Raw genomic sequence first — 19,756 nt, 5'->3', positions numbered from 1 at the left:
CCATCACAACTCGTGTTCCAAATTTTTTCTAACTTGGGGTGCGGCTTATCCTTTGCAGTTGAAGAGGACAGAGTTTTTGGTCACTGGGATACCCTGTTCGTCACTGATTTTATTCCTTTCCAAAGATGTTAAATAGAGAACCCTACTGCTGGTACTTCACTGGTTCAAGGGTCTCCTTCATCGGAAGAAAGCACAAGGCATAGGTCTCAGACGACGGCCACATGAGTTAACGACCTTTAATCTTAAAGGCCTGGATCATATCACTGATTTAAGCACACTGGTTGAAGATTGAATGGGCAGTTTCGGCTGGTCAATTGCTCGCGTGTCTGTATTTAGACAGGAGAAGCTAGAGATGCGTTGAATGCAAACTCGAGAAGTCATGTTGGATCCGAAGCAGATGTCTAGAATGGTGTCTATAGAGAACATGAGTAATCTTGTTGCTCGAGGGGAATATACTTGGCATATAAAATGATTGATTGAAAAAAAAAAATAAATAAAAAAAAAATTGGAAGATGGTGCATACCGGAACTTAAGGAAATAGGAAGTGAAAATACAAAGGGCTCATTTCACATTTATAATGGGAAAATTTTAAGTAAAAATCTTTATGATGATAATGTGTAATTGAACTAAAATAAAACTGCATTATACCGTATAAATCCATCTGAAGAGGCCAATATAATCAAAGATTTTTCTTTTGAAAACCAGAAAGCTGTTGCTTCCATGTAACGTGTCTCAGGATCATAAGTCATTTCCTGACTCTTCCAAGTTTTGTTTGAACCAGTCCTCAACATGTGGGATGTAACTTCTCGGCAACACAAGTCAAGAGGGAATTTTTCCTTCCGATCATTACCTGTATAATAGTTAATTAGTAAATTACAAGTTCAATCTATATAAAAGCAATTTAAAATAATGGACAAATCTTTATAATGGTGAAAAGCAGGCAAATGATTTGCAGTAGTGATCATTATAATGCAAACTAACCAAATAGTTTTTGTTTGTCATTAGTCTATATGGGGGTCATTCCTACGGCCTACCTGACTGGAGAAAAAATATTTTCCAAATCTTCAATTGAGCTCGGCCACCAGCAGATACTATCCACTTGGAGGATCCCCTGTCACAACCAGATAGATTTTTGTCCATATACTCAATGCAACACATGGCTCTCACATTTGAAATGTGGCTTCTTATCACATTAAATGTCTTTAACTGTTCATTTTCATTAGAGCTGATGGCATGTAGACGAATGGTTGTGTCTTCTCCTCCAGTGGCAAAGTATGTAAAATCCTCTTCTTGGAATAGCACCTCGAGACACATCGTTTCTCTCGTATTAACCGGATTCTAAAATTCAACATATCGTTAGGTATGAAAAGTAAAGAACAGAAATCAGATTTTTAAAATCTTTGTGAGATTTTCATTCATCCAAACCTAATACATTTACATAGTATATGTGTCTGCACAAATTACAGAAAATTGATATAAACAAAAATAAAAGAAGACCTACTCTTACCAATAAATGATACATGCTTATGTGTGTTTTTAGTTCCTCCAGTGATAAACTTGATCTTTTATTATTAAGAGCATGAATCACTTCATAAGAACAGTTGGATCAAAAGGTGGGAACTTTGTATAAAAGTAAAAAAAAATTAGAAATAAAGTAAAATCCTTTTAATACTTAACTGGGAGACAGCCTTTATTTTTAGTAGAGAGGTGCTTCAACCATAAAAAAAATTTTACTCTCTTGGTGAAGTACTTGCTTTCCTCAGTGCAATTGGTACCAGATTATCACCTCTGGGTTAGAACCTCATTCTAACTAGAGTTGATAGAGACCTCTTACAAACATTACAAAACACTTTAAGCAGGGAGGAAGGAAGAGGTTCTGTGATTCTCAGGCAGTAATGAAGTCATCCATTTTATATGAAATAATATTGATTGGAAATAGAGACCTGGGAGTCTTAGGTATGATTTACACATAGTTATGGATAACAGGATAGTAGTAATCCTAAAGAGTACAGTACATTGAAGACAGTGAATTCAAACAAGAGATTAACCTCACCTAATTGAATTTCTGACATCATTTCCATTATCCAATATTTAAATATATGAGATACCAACACAGATTCATGCTTTTCCTGCAAGCGTACCCATTAAATAATCAAGAGGGAGATTTATAAAAAAAATTATTCTCTTCATTCAAAAACACTACAAGTAACAGGATCCAGCTGAAATAAATCCCTACCTATAGACATTAAAGCTTCTCCAATACCAACTTCTACAAGAGATTTATGTTCACCAAAACTTATACATATTGATAATAAACTGACAACTAGAACTAAAAGCATAAAGGTATGTCTCAAACCGGATCTTAATACATCCACCCCATAAATTAAAGTGCTTGAAAAGGAGAATAATACAATTATCCATAACAAGAAGCAAAGATGAACAAAAGCAAAACATATATAATCCAACAACCATTTTTAATGATAAATTCTTAATCAAATTTAGCAATGTGTCCACTCCCCTTATAACATGTGCTCTAACATACAAATAGGGGAGAGACAACTAATCCAACAGGGCATGACCTTCAAAGATGGAGATCTCTAATAAGAAAAGGGTCATGGCACTCATGGACAAAGAGCAATTAGGAAACCATATACCACTAAACAGACTTCTAACTTCCTCATGCTGAATAGTCAACCTTTGCAAATATAACTTTGAAGCCCTATATACGACTTGAAAAACACCTGCATGCACAGCATATACCACGAAGAAGAGCAGAAGAGCATGTACTCAAGGCCATTACCTGGCAACATTTTCAACTTAGGCCCTAAAAAGAAACTGGATTTTGTCATTTACTATGGCAGACTGCAAAAAACCAGTCTCACATTAAAGAACAATCGACCCTCTATTTTTTAACCCCCCATTGCAGGATACCTCAAAGAAAACCAATGTGGTATACTAATTCAATTGGTTATAACGAAGAAACTCCACCAGCTATGTTAGTATGACCACTTTGTGCCTATCCAAGATGTTACCCTGCGATGATTGAAACATAATGACTCCCAGGTACAATTCATTTGAATAAAGACTAAATGAAAAGAGGCACAAAAGAAAATTTGGATGATGGAGCTATCTTGGGAGATGTTGACTTATTCAAAACGAACAATAGCATGATGAGAATAATGAAGGTCACCCAGCTTAAACCAAGGTAGTTAAGAGCATTTGCTCTGTATACTTCTTAATGTGTCAGGAAATTTATTTATAATGGATACACATAACTTAGGATTACCGGGTTGATATGGATAAAAGCCTATGGTATGGAAACAAAGGAAAACCTTATATAACCATAAATGGTATTAAATAGAAAATAGGAATGAACTCAGTACTCTGTACTGAGTACGATATATGTTATCACAAGGCCTGGAACTGCAAAAAAGAGAAGACAGGGATGACAAGCTGCACTCTGAGATATGAGGACTTCTTTTAGAAGAAGTTTACTATTTCCATTACCTTAGAAATATACTGGACTGTGAAAAAGTTATATAAGGGCAACGTGAAAAGGAGTAGCAAAAGTATATATAGATAGTGATAATATATAGCTAAACTACAGGTAAATGACAGATATAAAGTCCTTAACTATATAGGAATTCAAGCAGAAGCTGCACAAGACAGAAGTTTGAAGAAAGAACTCATTTTCTGTTTAACCTTTATCTGACTGCTGGTAGAATAACTGTAGCTAGGAGCCAAAAAGACCGTGGAAAATGCTTAATGCTCCTGGTTGTTTGGCTAACAAGGGAAACATTGGATTACCTGAAATTTCAATGGCCCATTTTCCTAAAAGTAGTTTACAAGTACGATTCATGTTTTCAATAGCATTAAGTATATCACACCTACTTCACAACGTATCTAAAACTTATGCATACATAACTGATCTCATATTACGAGATAATATCTTTGTAGCAATCTTACCTTGATGAGAGGCATAAGTTTATCCTCAAACGTTGTGGTGAAAGTGTATGGTTTCGTGTCTTTTATGTAAATGAAGGATAGTTTATTATTTTCTTCTGAACACTGCAATGCCCATGACCGATGACCACCACCACATTCGATATCAATAACTGCTCGATCTTCTTCCAAACTCCATACCTTGAGCTTAACCTGATACAAAATATTTATTATGAACTAAAGAAAAACTTCATTATCTATGCAAGTTATTATGGACATGTTTACAAAAATTGTTAAGTCTTTTAATATTACAAGAAAACTTATAAAGTATGAATAGCATTCATTTTCATAGTAATAGTAAATGTTAAAACTAAGGAATATAAAGTCAATAAAACCTACATCATGAAAGCATACAGCTAATAGCCTTCCGCAGAGGGTTATCAGAGACGCAATCCAGTTTGCATTGCTAACGCGAGTCACCATTATTACTTGTAACATGGTCTCCTGCACAGTAAGACTACGTATGCATCCGTCTCGTCCTGTACTATAAAGGCATCCTTGGTAATTTCTTAGACTAGTCACTCCATTCTTCCCATGGATGCTGCGGAGGCTGTGCTGAGGTTCTGATGACTGGTTTAGTAAACAGAGTAATCAAATAAATTAATCAAACTATTCTAGAAAAGATTTAATACATTTTATATGCAGTTCTTATCACTATTATTAAATGGGGAGATTATCCACCACATGAGTTAGGCTCAAAACTCCTGAATTAATTTAGGGAGGAATAATAAAATATACAATCTAAGTTATAATAAATGGGTTTTGTCAAAGGAAAACCATATTTTTGGGGAGGTGCTGTGTTGACTCCAAGGACTTTCCTCTGAAAGGCTACAGCAGGAAATCCAGTGCAACATAAAGGCCAAAGAAATATTGTCTCCCATGCTCTACGGCCAGTGTATTGAAGTGCAAAGCATGAACTTAGTGTGTATAAGGGAGAACCTTGAGTTCAGGCCCATTAGAACTCAACACAACATCCCAGTAGCTGAAATTTGTCTGCTATGAGTGACGTCATCACTATGCCCTGCGCCTCATAGAAAGGAACCACCATCCCAGTTGACTGCCGGCCTACAATCACATCAACTAACACTAAACTTCATTTGCATTCAAAAGCGAATAAACAATTGCCTAACTCTCCTGCCTCAGACTAGGGAGGAGGGAGAGTCCTGGAGACAACACAGCACCTCTCCAATAATAGGATTTTCCTTTGTTAACACTCCTTTTATGGGGGATAAAATGCTATGTGGTCTCCAAGGACTTAGTACCAGAGTATCAATAAGTAGATTCATGTCCTTACCAGGACAACCATCTACAATCAAGAAGGACTTACTGCACATGCACATGTTTCTGTGAGTAGAAAGAAAAACTAACAAGTCTGACTCATACCTCAGAAGGGCTGAATATAGAATACTGGCTGCCCAACATTCCTTATTCTGCTTCTCCTGAAGGATCTGGTTGACATGGTTCTTCTCTCTGGACTATGAATATGCAAAGTACTGCAGATTGGAGTATGGTTAATAAAGAGTTTGTTACTTGATAGAAAAAAAAACAAATAGCTTAATATAACATCTAAGATTTTACATACTTTTTAAAAACGAGTAAGGCCAGTTTCCAATACGAACTAGAATGCCACTGGCATCATACACATCTCCTCCAAGAATTTTGGTGAGGATGTACCTGCCATACCCCTTAAGATTTCCAGAGAGGAATCATACTCTAATATCCACAAGATTGGGTCATTCAATCAGTATATGCCTAACAGTCAGCAGAACCAACCACACAGCACACAATGGCACCTGCCAGTCATCAAGAACTCGAGTGTTAAACATGTGTCCAATTTTTAGGTGACAGAGGGTAGTTTCCCACCTTCTAGGTATGTTACCCTATTTCCATGGAGGTATAGCACTTGTGATCTTCATCTACTCTGATTCACAGAATTCCGGTAATGTTGCCCAATATCACTAAGTGATTTTCTTATATGAGGCAAAAAGTCATTACATGTTAGAGGATATCTTCCAGGAAGTAATTTGTCTGCTGCATCTATTGCTAATTTGCCTGCCTCTTCACTTCCTGAGCTGGAACCCTGAAAAACTGGACTTCCCTTCCTGCAGTGCTACAAATATACTGTACAGCCACTCCAAAAAAATCAATACTAAAGGGTTGGTTGGATTAAAAACAGTTAATGCCTGCAAGACACCTTTTGCATAACTTAAAATGGTGAAATTGCCCACTTTCATTATTGCTATTTTTTAATAGCAGTCGGAATAACACAGCCCTACTGTAAATATAGATGATGTTAAAGGGAATGCCCTTTTACAATTAAAATAAGTATTTACACTCCAATGCCAGCAGTGGATTTGGAGCCATCTGTAAATATAAATCCAATACTCCTTGTTGTTCTGCGTGTTCCAGAAAGGTAGATTGCATCTCATCATTTACCATGTGGCCATTAAAGCTAGTAAAATACATACAGAGGGTGATCTCAGAAGTTTCCAGGAAGGAGTGACTGATAATCTAAAAGGTAGTACCTCACTCCTGGAAATATTCAGGCTACTTAGCTGTTGTTTTACTGAATCCATTAGTCTTTGGGGATGTAAAGTAAGCCTCATAGTATGGAAAGAAATTCCCTTTATTAGCAGTTTGAAAGGACAGTGAATTAGAAAGCAAGACAAAAGAAAGTTTATAAAACTAGGAGGAGGACAGAGTAATGTTGAGAAGTAGAAACAAAATAGCGAAAGAAATTTAGAGTCGAACTTGGGGAGCAGTTTTCCTAAGTTCAAGGGCTCTCTTGCCCATTATAAGGCTTCAACATGGAAACTATATTCCGTGTTGAAGCCTAGAGACTTTGCCAAGGCATTCCTTCATTAAGAGGGTACCCCACATGACTGTTGCACCGCTTGGATTTATTTCAGGCAGTGCTTAATAAATACCCTATGCCCAGACCAACTGCTTGACCTTTTTTTTTTATCATTGGAGCTTTTCACGTCAAACACCCAGCCATTGAAGTGTTCTTTCATTGGAATTAACCAAGTCAGAGTTGACTAAATTATGAGATAGTGGGCATGATCAGAGAATAGATTGATGGTCTGGGTATTTTCTCCACACTTGCAAGACTGATCAGTTTTAAGGCCCCATTGAGCAGATTGTCACCTGTTCTGGCTATTTCAGCTCTAGCTCTGTTGAGGGCCCACCTATTGTCTGGAAAGTAGTGCCCCACCAGCAATTTATTTAGTGGGGTCCTGCACTGTGCTGTTGGGGGAGGGGCAGTCACCTATTAAAGTCCCTCCATTGATCCATCCTGTCATTCTGTTGGTATATGGGCTGGCAGTCCTTCCAGTAGCAAAGCTCTTCCTTGACTTAAGTCTATTTGGAACTGGCACGTGAGACTGTAATGGGTGACCTGAGTCTAAGATTTGTTTGCTCTTTTCAATTTTTGTTGCTGTATGCCTCCTGATTTCTGAGCAGGGTGAGGGGGGGGGGGATACCAGCAAGTTTGTAGAGAGATTGGAGTGGGACGTAGTGTCCCTGTGATGACTTCGTATCATGCTTATATAATATGAAAAGTAATAGGCCAAGAATACTGTCCTAAAGAAAACCAGATATTACATTCCTATATCCACTATGGTGCTCATCAACAACTACTCTTTGCCATCAATAACTTGAAATTTCAACATTGGTGCTAAGAAGAGACCCACATCTACCATCAGTTTAAATTTGAAAATGAGGGACTCTTGATAAATCAAAGGCAGCACTAAAATCAGAGGCAATCATACAATCTTTCAGATGATAATCATGGGATTTCTGTAGAGGAACTGAAATCATAAGAAGGGCACCACATGCTCTTAGGTCTTTGCAAGAGTCAAACTGCAAAATAGATCACCTTTAGCATGCCTATTTAGATGTTTTCTAAAAGACTTTACATAATATTGGAGTTATAAGAAATACAGTAATCAATAGGGCTAGAGCTACCACAACCACATTTACTAAATAGAGTAACATAAACACCCCTCTAACAAGAACAAAATGAACCTCATTTTGCTAACTTATGAAAAATAATGAGAACTTAGGAGGTAATAAATCAGCTGTTTAAATTAAGAAAAGGGAAAAATACCACTTGGATATATACCTTCAAAATAATTAAGTTCCAGTAAGAGTTTTAAATTCAGAAGACAAAAAAGCTAAAATGGTTAGTTTAGCTTTAGTAAAACAGAAAGGAGGAAGATCGAATCTCTCATTGTTCTGCTTGCTGTCATCCCCCAAAAACTTGTGTAGATGTATCAGCAGAGCAGTGCGATCTCTCTCTCTCTCTCTCTCTCTCTCTCTCTCTCTCTCTCTCTCTCTCTCTCTCTCTCTCTCTCTCTCTCTCATTCAAATTTGTAGATGTAAACTTTAAAATAGTAGCTATTCTTAAGGAGGAACATAAGTGAAAATAAAAATACACCAAGACTGAAAATCACCCTTCGTGTAGATCTGCATATGGAAAGGACAAAGAGTGGATACGAAGTTAATTTTTTTTTTATAATTTCTACCGCAATTAGTGTCTCTACAGACACTAACACCAGTGATGTTAACTTGAATAAAATGAAATAGCTTTGCTCTGAGTGTGCAGATGAAGCCAAAACATCCACAGGGAATATGTCGAAAATGGAGAAAGAACAAAAGACGATAGACTTCACTATATGTGAACATGAAAGGAGAATTGCAGAATTAAAAAATCATCTTGTTGTGCCTACTGCTGATACAGCAAATTCCACCGAGACTACTGACCCCAAAACAACTGATCTCACTGAGAATGTGGATAATCTAGCGAAGAATGTGGAATCAATCAAGTTGATGCTTCAAACACTGATAACCCCATAAAATGAAAAAAATAACATACACTAACACAGTTAAGAAAAATCTACTAGTAATTAAATCTACAAAAATATCAACTACAATCACTAAAAGGAAAAAGAGATTGAACATGCACTTAAAGATATACCAATTCTTAATACCAGGTCAACTCCAAATGAAAATGTTGTAAACTTTGCGGATGAAAATATTAGAGACGAAGCAGCAAATAAGATTCAAACCATGGTTACTGACACCAAGACGAAGAAAATTGGGAAATTAAAACTTAAAATAATGATATGCAATGTATACAATGATGAAGATGAAGTATTGAATACTTTGATTCAAAAGAATCATTGCCTGGAGCATATTAAAATTGTAGAAGAGAAGATAAGTCTGGTATTCAAGAAAAGTGCTGCAAGGGGGATAACCCACTATTTGTTAATGTGATCCTGAAGTTCAGAAGGCTATTCATGATAATGGCGATAATGTTATGTTTTAATGGGGTACTCATAACATACATGATAGGTACCCTGTAATCACCTGCAACCACTGTCAAAGGTATGGACATTCAAAAAAGATTGCAAGTTCAAGACTGATGATACAGTGTGAATGAAATGTTCAGGAAATCACACTACTAAGGAATGTAACTCACAACAGATAAACTTCATAAACTGCACTAAGTTGAACAAAGCTGAGGATCATATAATTAATTCAAGAAATTGCAAAGCTTATGATTTGGAATTGAAGGGATTAGCAGAAAATACAGACCATGAAAACTAAGGATGTCATAAATTGCAGCTAAGGAAATATTCAATCGGTTGGTAACAAAACAATTCAAATTCATGAATTGATAAATGAGAACTATTTTGTTCAAGCAGAAACTGAAGACTTTCTTGTTCCCTAAGTGTTTCAATAATAAACACCAGTTATGCAGTGTAACATGCAAAATACCTAAGAATGTATATGATAAATTGAACATATAGATCCTGTAGTAAGTAGGGAGCCCTAGTGTGATAGGACCAAGAAAGCAGCCCTTTAAAGTAAAAGTAAAGTAAAGGTTGAGTTTTCCTTTGGACAGTGAGTTACAGAGACACCTGGTTTAAGCAAAGGAGGAACAGTTATGTCTGCATCAAAGAGTGCAGACTGATTTGAGAGTAACCAATCATTTATGTTCCTAGGTTGTTATGCAGGATATTTGACCCTTGTGGGTTCATGAGTACATTTTTTAAAGTTTCTATGCTCTAGTACTAGTCCTTGTGGATTAAACAGTTCATAAAGCAAAAAGGCTATTTTGACAGAGAAATAGCCTATTTTTTTTTTTTTTGAGAGGTATTGTGTTGTTCCATAGGGCATTTTGCCTCCCAAGACTTGTGAAGAGAGGTTGGATATTATGGAGGCCTACTGATCTTGGTAAAAAATACTTTCTGTGGTAAACAAGCATCCCAGTAGCATTTCTGTCTCTCTTAGTCATTAGCAGCGCTTCTTAATGGATGATGTGTCAATCTACTAGCATAATAATTTAATATAGGAGGTGCTGCATTAGGCTATCCAAAGATTTCTGTTGATCTTTGCCTAGTTCATAATTCTGACCTTCCATTGCATTAAGATCTTTCCGAGAAGTACCATCCTGTTCGTAACAATTTATGTGTTGATTTTTGCATAATTCATAATTCTGATCCTCCTTTGCCTTCAGATCTTCCCGTGCAGTAATGCCTTCTCCTTCACAAGGCTCAATACTGCGCAGTATTCTAAAAGTTTTATTCCCGCTGTGACCAAGTTGTGGAATGATCTTCATAATCAGGTAGTTGAATCGGTGGGACTTCATAAGTTGAGACTTTTAGCGAATGTTTTCAGGTTCAACAGGGAGATGTAAGTCTCTGTTTTATAGTTTATATATGAAAAATCTATTTTAATGTTGTTACTGTTATTAAAGTGTTTTATTTCAATTGATCATTACTTATCTTGGTTTATTTCCTTTCCTCACTGGGCTATTTTTCCTGCTGGAAACCTTGGGCTTATAATAATAATAATAATAATAATAATAATAATAATAATAATAATAATAATAATAGGGTCATCCAAAGACATTTTCTCAAAAAAATCTAAGCTGTGACTCCTGGAAGGGGCCATGATGGACGTCTAGCATTCCTGTCAATAGAGTCCCTCTCTTAAAGTGAGTGGGTTAACTTATTAGTTTTTTCAACTTACGTAATGTGAGTATGAGGTATTCTTTTGCTTGGTATTATAAAAGTCATTTGATCCTTGTGGTTTACAAGTTCACTTTTATGCTCTGGTACTACTCCTTGAGTACCACAAAATTGCTAATATATAATATTTTGACAAAGGAATAACATACTTTAGGGAGGTATTGACTTGTCCCCAAGGGCCTTCTGGCTTTCTCGAGTTTTTGAAGAGATGTGGGATATATCTGAGGCCTACTAATCTCAGGAAAATATTGCTTACTATGATAAACAAACATCCATGTAGTGTTTGCTGTCTTCCAAGTTAGTATTGCTTCTCAATGGGTGACATGTCATGCTCCTAGCAGAAAAATTTTGCATAGAAGGTACCGCAACACAATTTTAGAGAGCCTGAACCAGTGGGTTTCCCTTATACACATTAAGTTCATTCTTACACGTTGATACACTGGCCATGGGGGGAGTGAAGACAATTTTTTCCTTGTATATCCTGGGGCAGGGAAGACAATGTTTTTTCTTGTAGCCTATATCCTGTTGTGTTAGATTACCTGTTCTAGACTAAATGGGAGAACTTGTGAACACAGTACATCCCTTGAAATATGTTTTTCTTTCATCAAAACCCTTTTATTCACCATTGTTTATATTGTTTATGATGTAGCTAATATCATTCTTTTAATATTATCATGTGTATTTTGTGTGATGTAAAATTATGTGTCATCTGCAAATAGTTTGAACTTCACACCATACCTTTGTAGTATTTTCGATAGAACAATAGCATATATGCAGAATACGATTGGGCCAAGTACATTCTCCCTGGGGTACTCTTTGTTTAAATGTTCATATGGTGAATAAGAGTTTCAAATTTGTACACAGTAATTTCTACCATCCAAGTAGTCTTTCAGGTATTCGAAAGCTTTATCTTCGACGCCGATGAACCGTAGATCATTTAGTAGCATTTCATGCACAACTGTATCAAAAGCAGCACAAAGATCGAGTAATATTAAAATACCACATTTATTTTCATCCATCATTTCCAGCATATCATTTATAACAGAGCAGATGGCTGTCTACGTAGAGTATAGTTTTTTGTAAGCAGATTGGTTGTCGGGTAAAGCTTCTATTACTGTTAAGTGACTGAATAGTTGTTCAAGAATTACATATTATAGCACTTTGAAACAAAGGATAGATTCGAAATAGGTCTATATGAGCTTAATTCCTGGTAATTCAGAGCACTTTTCAGAACTGGTGTGACTATAGTCATTTTCTCAGATTTGGAAAACTTACATTCATCTGTGCTTGCATTTGCTATTCTCATAATTATTTCAGCTAGACTAGAAAAGTTTCTCTCTTCAATTACTTCAGATATTCTCATAGGATTGATCGCGCAGTTTGTTTTCTTTGCTCTCTTGTTGTGTTATGTTGTTAAATCTCATTAATTTTATCTGTGTATCTAGTGTATCATTAATCTGATGTTGAATAAAGTCAAACCTCAAGCTACGAAAGAATCGTCTTACAAAATTTTCACTTCAAGAAAGGAGATGTGAAGAATTTTATGACTCGGATCACGAAAAATGTTTCGGACAACGAAAGGCGGTACGAGCGGGAGCATACGAGACGGATTTCAAAATTCGCGCGCCGCCAGTCCGTAAACTTGCTACCATCCTCCTGCATTCCCATTGGTTATCTCCCTACTTGGATGCTAGTTACTACCATGAGATCCTGCTCTCCTATTGGTTGGCATCTACTGTACTGTATCCCATCGTGCATCTACGTATCGGCGTTGCCGTGTCTTCTTGTTCCGGCAACGGTATCGTACGCATTGACTTACTGTTTGTGATTTCACTTTCATAACAATTTTACTGTACTAAATACTGTTATCGTGTGTGATCCTATGATACATCATTAGCCATGGGTCCCAAGAAAGTCGCTGATGTTAAGGGAAAGAAGAGGATGATGCTTTCCATGGAGATGAAGATGGAAATAATAAAGTAATATGAGGCTGGCATGCGGTTAAGTGTGCTCGCAAAGGAATACGGCCGAACTCCATCTACGATATGAACGATCCTTAAGCAGAAGGAAGCTATCAAAGCAGCAACACCTTCTAAGGGCATGACTGTTTTCTCCAGCAAGAGGAGCCACCTCCATGATGAGATGGAGAGACTGCTGCTTGTCTGGATAAAGGACAAAGAAATGTCTGGAGACACTATCACCAAAGCGATAATCTGCCAGAAAGCCAGCGCCATTTTCGGTGATCTTGTGCATGCTCAGGCCGATGCAGACGCAGGAGAAGGAACATCGAAGCAGGAACCCCCAGAGTTCAACGCTTCTCGTGGGTGGTTTGAAAAATTTGAGACACTCAGACATTCATTTGGTGGTGCATCATGGGGAGGCTGCAAGCTCGGACAAGAAAGCAGCCGAAGCCTTTGTTAAGACGTTCGACGAGTTGACTGTCCGGGAAGGCTACAGTCCCCAGCAAGTCTTCAATTGCGATGAGATTGGGCTTTTTTTGAAAAAAAAAAAAAAAAATGCCTCGTCAAACGTACATCACAGCAGAAGAAAAGAGGCTTACCGGGCATAAGCCTGAGAAGGATAGGCTTACCCTTGCACTCTGTACAAATGCCAGTGGGGATTGCACGGTGAAACCCCAGCTGGTATATCACTCCGATACTCCTCGAGCCTTCAAGACCCACAAAGTCGTTAAGGAAAGTCTAAATGTGTTGTGGAGGGCTAATGGAAAAACCTGGGTAACAAGACAATTGTTTATCGAGTGGACAAATATTTGTTTTGGACCGACTGTGAAAAAGTATTTGGAAGAGAAGCGCCTCCCTATGAAATGCCTGCTGGTACTGGACAATGCCCCTGCTCACCCTCCTTCCCTCCATGTAGATATTGCACCACACTATTCCTTCGTCAAGATTCTCTATCTTCCACCGAACACCACCCCTCTCCTCCAGCCCATGGACCAGCAAGTGATTTCAAACTTTAAGAAACTCTACACGAAATATCTCTTCAAGAGATGTTTCAAAATCATTGAGAGCACAAACCTTACCCTTCGTCAATTTTGGAATGAGCATTTTGATATTGTCAAATGCCTCAAAAAGATAGATCAAGCTTGGCAGGAGATTTCGAGGTGCATATTGAACTCTGCTTGGAGGAAGCTGTGGCCTGATGCCGTCTCCGCACGAGGGCTTCCACGCAGACCAAACTGAAGACGATTCCGAAAATGTTGACGATCCTGAACCTGATGCTCAATCTGAAGTTGCCGAGATCGTTACAACCGGGAAGTCCATGAAGCCGACATTGATGAGTTTATCCAGGAGCACCAAGATGAACTTATGACGGATGACCTGAAGCAGTTGGAGGCCATGCGAGTGAACGCCGTTCAGGAAGAGTACAGTGGGGGTTAGGAGGATGAGCCACTGACAACGGCAGAAATTAAAGAGGGTCTAGATGGCTACTTTAAAATGGTGACTCTCGTAGAAAAATAGACACCCAGAACAAATTCTCACAGGTCGTGCGATTGAGTACTGTAATGAAGTTTGCCTGAGTTATTTCAGGAACATTTTAGGAAGCAGGCAGAAACAAGCTTCTTTGGACGCATATTCTAGTAAGAGGCCTTTGGTAGAAGCAGACCAAGTGCCCGCTAAAAAACGAAAGAAAAGTGGTAGTAGTGATGAAGAAAATGCGTAGTGTAATTAAATTTAGAAAATAGAAACCGTAAAGTAAAACAAAAATAGAAAATGAAAAGAAATAAATTTTATTTCAAGTTTATCACAAAGTTAAGTGTTAATATTTCCTGCCATTTGTAGATGTGTTTCCTAATATTTTTTGTTAATGTTTTCTGTCATTTATAAATCTGTTTTGTAAAGTTAAGAGTTTACGTTTTCTGCCACTTGTACGTAAACGTTTTCTGCCGTTTTCCTCCTCCTCTAGCGCCCCGCACTTCGCTCTCGGACATCGCCTCACTCCAAAGGTAAGGTTCCACATTTTTGTTACTTACTTTATTTTTACTGTTTGATCTAATTAAACTCTTCTTTTTCAGAATATTAATGTCAATTTATTATTAAATTATCCCAATACAATACTTTTCATATATTTAGTACATTTAGGGCCGAATATCATTTTTATAATCATTTAATGTGGTGTTTTTCTAGGGTCTGGAACAAATTAGGCTATTTACATGTAAAAGGAGACTCGCTACACGGAAAATTCACTTCACAAAAGCCCTTATGGAACCAATTAATTTTGTGTTGTGAGGCATCACTGTATTTACAAATGACCTGGTTATATTTTCAAGTTTGTTTTTAAAGAAGTCACGAAAATTATTTGCTGGTTCCTGGTCACTGTACCCATCAGGTAGCTTTTTTACGTTCACATTTCCAATTATACCATTTAGGAGACGATATAACTTATCTATGTTTGTTGCTGCTTAGCGGATCTTACTCTTATAGTATTCACTTTTTTCCTTCTTAGTAAGTAGTTGTATTGACATATAGCAGTTTTGTATTCTACCCAAGTCCTTTCAGTTTTTAACCGATTCCTCTTTCGTTGTTTGTGTCTTTTTTCCCTCTTTTTCATTAGAGTCTCTCCATCATACTAACGAGATTGGTCTTTCACAGTTATAGTGTTTTCCATCAGTGGGCATATGGTATCAAATTCACTTTTACTCACTCTAATATAAATGGTCGTAAGAGAGTTACTACACATGGCTCCCAACAAACGTTAGTTATCATGATCACAGGGAATGTTGATAGCATCATTTATTTTCCTTGTAACTTCTTCAATAAATACAGTAGAAAAAAATTTGATTTATGTCTATAGTTTATTTTCTTTACTACTGCATATTTCTGTGGAGGTAGACTAAACGTATAAAGTTTGTGCACTGGTGAGATAGTACATTTCTCTTCAACATTTATATCGGATACAATGTTATTCATTCCATCACTCAAAACTAGGTCCAACATATGCCCAGTTAAAGTAGTTGTACAATTTACATTATTCACTAATTGGTATGATTCTAATAACTCACTAAATGCCAAAGCGTCAAGATTTGATGTGTCATCCATCCAAAAATATGTCTCCACAAATAACTAATTCAATTTTCTCCATGATAATAATCTCAATGAATGCACTGATTTTTTCAAAAAAGATACTAGTATTTGTTCTCGGAGATTTGTAGACTGTTACAAAGCATATTTTTCTGTTTTTATGCTTGATGTTTATTTCTATATATTCAAAACTTGTTACACTAGTTCTTTTTAACATTTTGAGATTTGAGTAACATTTATGAATATAGAGTCCAACACCCCCACCAGATCTACCCTCTCTCGGAATGTGAAAGATTTGTGTGTGTGTGGGGGGGGGGGGGGGGTCGTTTCAGTGATCTTAGCCTTATCAAAGTTATTTAACCATGTTTCAAATAAGGCTAGTACAGTATGTGCAAGTATTTCTCGTTTATCAATTCTGGAATTTGGATAGTTTTATTATCAACAGATTGTATATTCACATAGCCACACTTTATGACATCCTTAGTATCCATGATCAGTATTTTCTGCTAGTCCTTCCAATTCCAAATCAAAAGCTTTGCAATCTCATTCCTGTTTTCCCGAGGCTAAACTAACTACTAGTTTAGCTTTTGAATCTCGTGAAATTAATGTTCTGTTGATGGACCTTGATGCTTATGGAGGTGTAGACCCAAATGGTATGTTTCCTTTGTTTTTTTTTTAAACTGCAGATTTCTTAGTTCCAAAGTTATCTGTTATTTTGTGCAAGTTAGCAAGAAGAGGAGCTTTTAGCACTTGTTGGGGAATTGGTAATGTTACTCCACTATGGAAATGTGTTTGTGGTAGATTAAGTCCAATTGATTACTGCCCAATTTCCATAACTCCCATATTATCTTAAGTTTTTGAGTTTTTGAACGTCTTTTGGAAAAACGTCTTAATAGGTTTGCTGAAGATAATCATGTTCCCTAGTTTGCATTTGGTTTTCGTAAAGGCCTTGGAGCATGTGATGCCCTTCTAACAATCTCCAATGCTGTACAGAAATCCTTTGATTGTGACCAGGAAGTTTGTATGATTGGCCTTGATTTTAGTGCTGCCTTTGACTGTGATAATCATGAGGCCCTCGTTTTCAAACACAAACATTTGTGAGTGGGTGGTTCGTCGTTTCTCAGCATTATCATTGAATTTTTAAGCAATAGATCGCAAAGAGTTGTTGTTGATGGGCACCGTAGTGAATATAGAAATGTGATATCAGGTGTTCCTCAAGGTAGTGTTCTTGGCCTATTACTTTTCATATTATATACACATGATATGTGGTTTGGCCTGGAAAACAATTTTATTGCATATGCAAATGATGCAACACTCTCTGCATCAATTCAATTTCCTGAATATAGATCTGGGGTTGCTGAATCCCTTAATAGAGATCTAGATAAAACTAGTGCATGGCAAAAATTATGGGGCAAGAAGCTGAATCATAACAAAACTCAAAGTATGATTGTAAGTAGGTAAAGGACAGTGACTCCTCAACAACTGGATCTCAGCATTGATAATTTTTCTTAAACTCTGTATGACTTTTAAAATTTTAGGTGTGGTTCTCGACAGCAAATTTACTTTTGAGAAACACATTAGGTCTGTGTCTTCTTCCACTGCACAAAGAAATTTGCTTATTAAGAAATTCTTTTAAGATTTTTGATGATTAATTTATTCTGAAGAGGTGCTTTAATTCCTTCATTCTGCCTTGTTTCAAGTATTGTTCTCCTGTCTGGTCTTCAGCTGATGATCTTAATTTGTTGGACAGAAACTTACAGTCTATTGAATTTTTTATTCCTGATCTAGATATTAACCTATGGCACCGTGTTTCAATTAGTTTGTTATGCATGTTGCATAAGATTTTTCATAATTCTGATCATCAGTTTTGTATCTGTGTGCCGGTTAGTGATTACACTTTTGCGACCCTATAAATATCATGATTTAACGCGGATAACAAAAGGCTATCGAGTGCAATATAGCTACAAGTTTTCGTGAATAGTCAGTGATTAGTTTGAGGTCGGAGAAGTGGGATAAAACGTCGGCATAGAATAGTTATCTTGTGAATTACTAAAAATCTAATCAAGATGGCTATGTACAACACGGGCAAGGCTTGGAGAGACATCGCTGGACTCAGCAAAAATAAATTCCATGAGTTGGCGAAACAGGAGCTCGACCGTCTGATAACAGAGGTCACTAGTAACGTCAACCAATGTGACGGAAAAATATTCGCAGACATATTGAAACAATATGATCCAATAAACTGGAGCAAATCTGCGGAAAACATCAGCAAAATAATAGAAGAAATTCCAAAGAAAATCCAAGTGTTAAAAAGACTTATAAAGAAAGTCTACATCAATCAACACATTCCATCCAAGAACAATAAGAAGTCCAATATGGTGAATATGCTGATTGATGCAATGGGAAAAAGAATGCCAAAATGGTGTAATACATGTAAGATATGGTATTTCATTAATAATCCTCAACAATTGATTAGAAAATGTGATGCCTGTCATGTCCCAACACATCCCACATGTGCTGAAATACAGCAAAAAATAAAAAATAAAGACACAAAGGTATTCTGCTCAACATGCTTAGTCTGGATAGAAAATATAATTAAGTCGAGACTAAATCTGCAAATAGTTGAAGATAAAGAAGAGGAAGAAGAAGAAACAGAAGAAGAAGAAGAAGAAGAGAACAATGAACAGGATATGTGTAAGGATGCAGAAGAAATCATTGATATAACCTATGATGCCATCCAACAACATACTTATGAAGAAATAAATTACCAGATGGAAACAAATAATAGACCCAAGAGACTCTACCCGGACCTACATAATTTTAGGGAAGAGCAAGAACAAGAAAAAATAGAAAAGAAGGATATAGTCTGCAATATGCTGAAAAGAGGGAATTGCAGATTTGGCGAAAGATGCTACTACAAGCATCCAAAGATATGCCATAATTATGAAATATATGGTAAATGTGCGTATTTAGACGGATATGGAGACGAATGCAGAGATCTCCATCCAAAAATATGCAAAAACCTAAAAGAAGGAAAAGGATGCATTTACAACAAAAAATGTCGATATATGCATCCTGCAACCATGAATGAAAGTAAGAAAACTCAGCAAACTGAAAAGAAAAATGAAAGCAAAAAAGAAACAAAAAAAGAAACAAAAAAGCAGGCCGTGTATATACCGCGCTTTGAACCAAGAGCCCCAAGATATGAGGCCTTTCAACCCAAACCTGCACATTTAGAGCCCAACTACAAAGAATGCATCTATAATGCCAGGGGTTGGTGCAGATATGGGGACAGTTGCAGGTATACACACACAAATAAATATGAAGGCGAAAGAGCAAATATAATAGAAAAGTTGGATTTTTTAATGGCAGAATTCCGGGAAATGAAGAAAAGAATATCATATCAGAACAGGAAGGAAGCATGGGAGAATCCATATTATTACCAATATTAAATAATGGGGATGAAACACAAACCATAATAGTAATGAATGCACAGGGTTTAGTCACGAGTAACTCTAAAAGGAAAATAGAGTTCTTAGAAGAACTAACCCAAATTGAAAAAATAGATATATTAAATATAAGTGAAACATGGTATTCCCAAGAGACTGGCAGTGATGACCAGATAAAGGGTTTCCAAACTTATAGATCAGACAGAAAAAATAGGAATCAAGGGGGAAC

The 19,756-nt window shown here is 36.8% G+C and overlaps 1 protein-coding gene across 1 annotated transcript in view; it reads right to left on the bottom strand.

Moving 5' to 3' along the window:
* Window positions 1-19,756, bottom strand: part of LOC137637807 (tRNA (34-2'-O)-methyltransferase regulator WDR6) — a 408,022-nt gene that overhangs the window by 127,901 nt on the left and 260,365 nt on the right. The window contains exons 7-10 of the mRNA XM_068369918.1: window positions 4,342-4,572; window positions 3,967-4,155; window positions 1,035-1,338; window positions 649-850 (exon numbers count right to left, since the gene is read on the bottom strand). Coding sequence (XP_068226019.1) covers window positions 649-850; window positions 1,035-1,338; window positions 3,967-4,155; window positions 4,342-4,572 — 926 coding nt within the window. The remainder of the gene's footprint in view (window positions 1-648; window positions 851-1,034; window positions 1,339-3,966; window positions 4,156-4,341; window positions 4,573-19,756) is intronic.

Source organism: Palaemon carinicauda, chromosome 1 (assembly GCF_036898095.1).
Source record: "Palaemon carinicauda isolate YSFRI2023 chromosome 1, ASM3689809v2, whole genome shotgun sequence".
Taxonomy (NCBI): Eukaryota; Metazoa; Arthropoda; class Malacostraca; order Decapoda; family Palaemonidae; genus Palaemon; species Palaemon carinicauda.
Note: the sequence above shows the minus strand (reverse complement) of the source record. Positions and strands in the feature narration are given on the sequence as shown.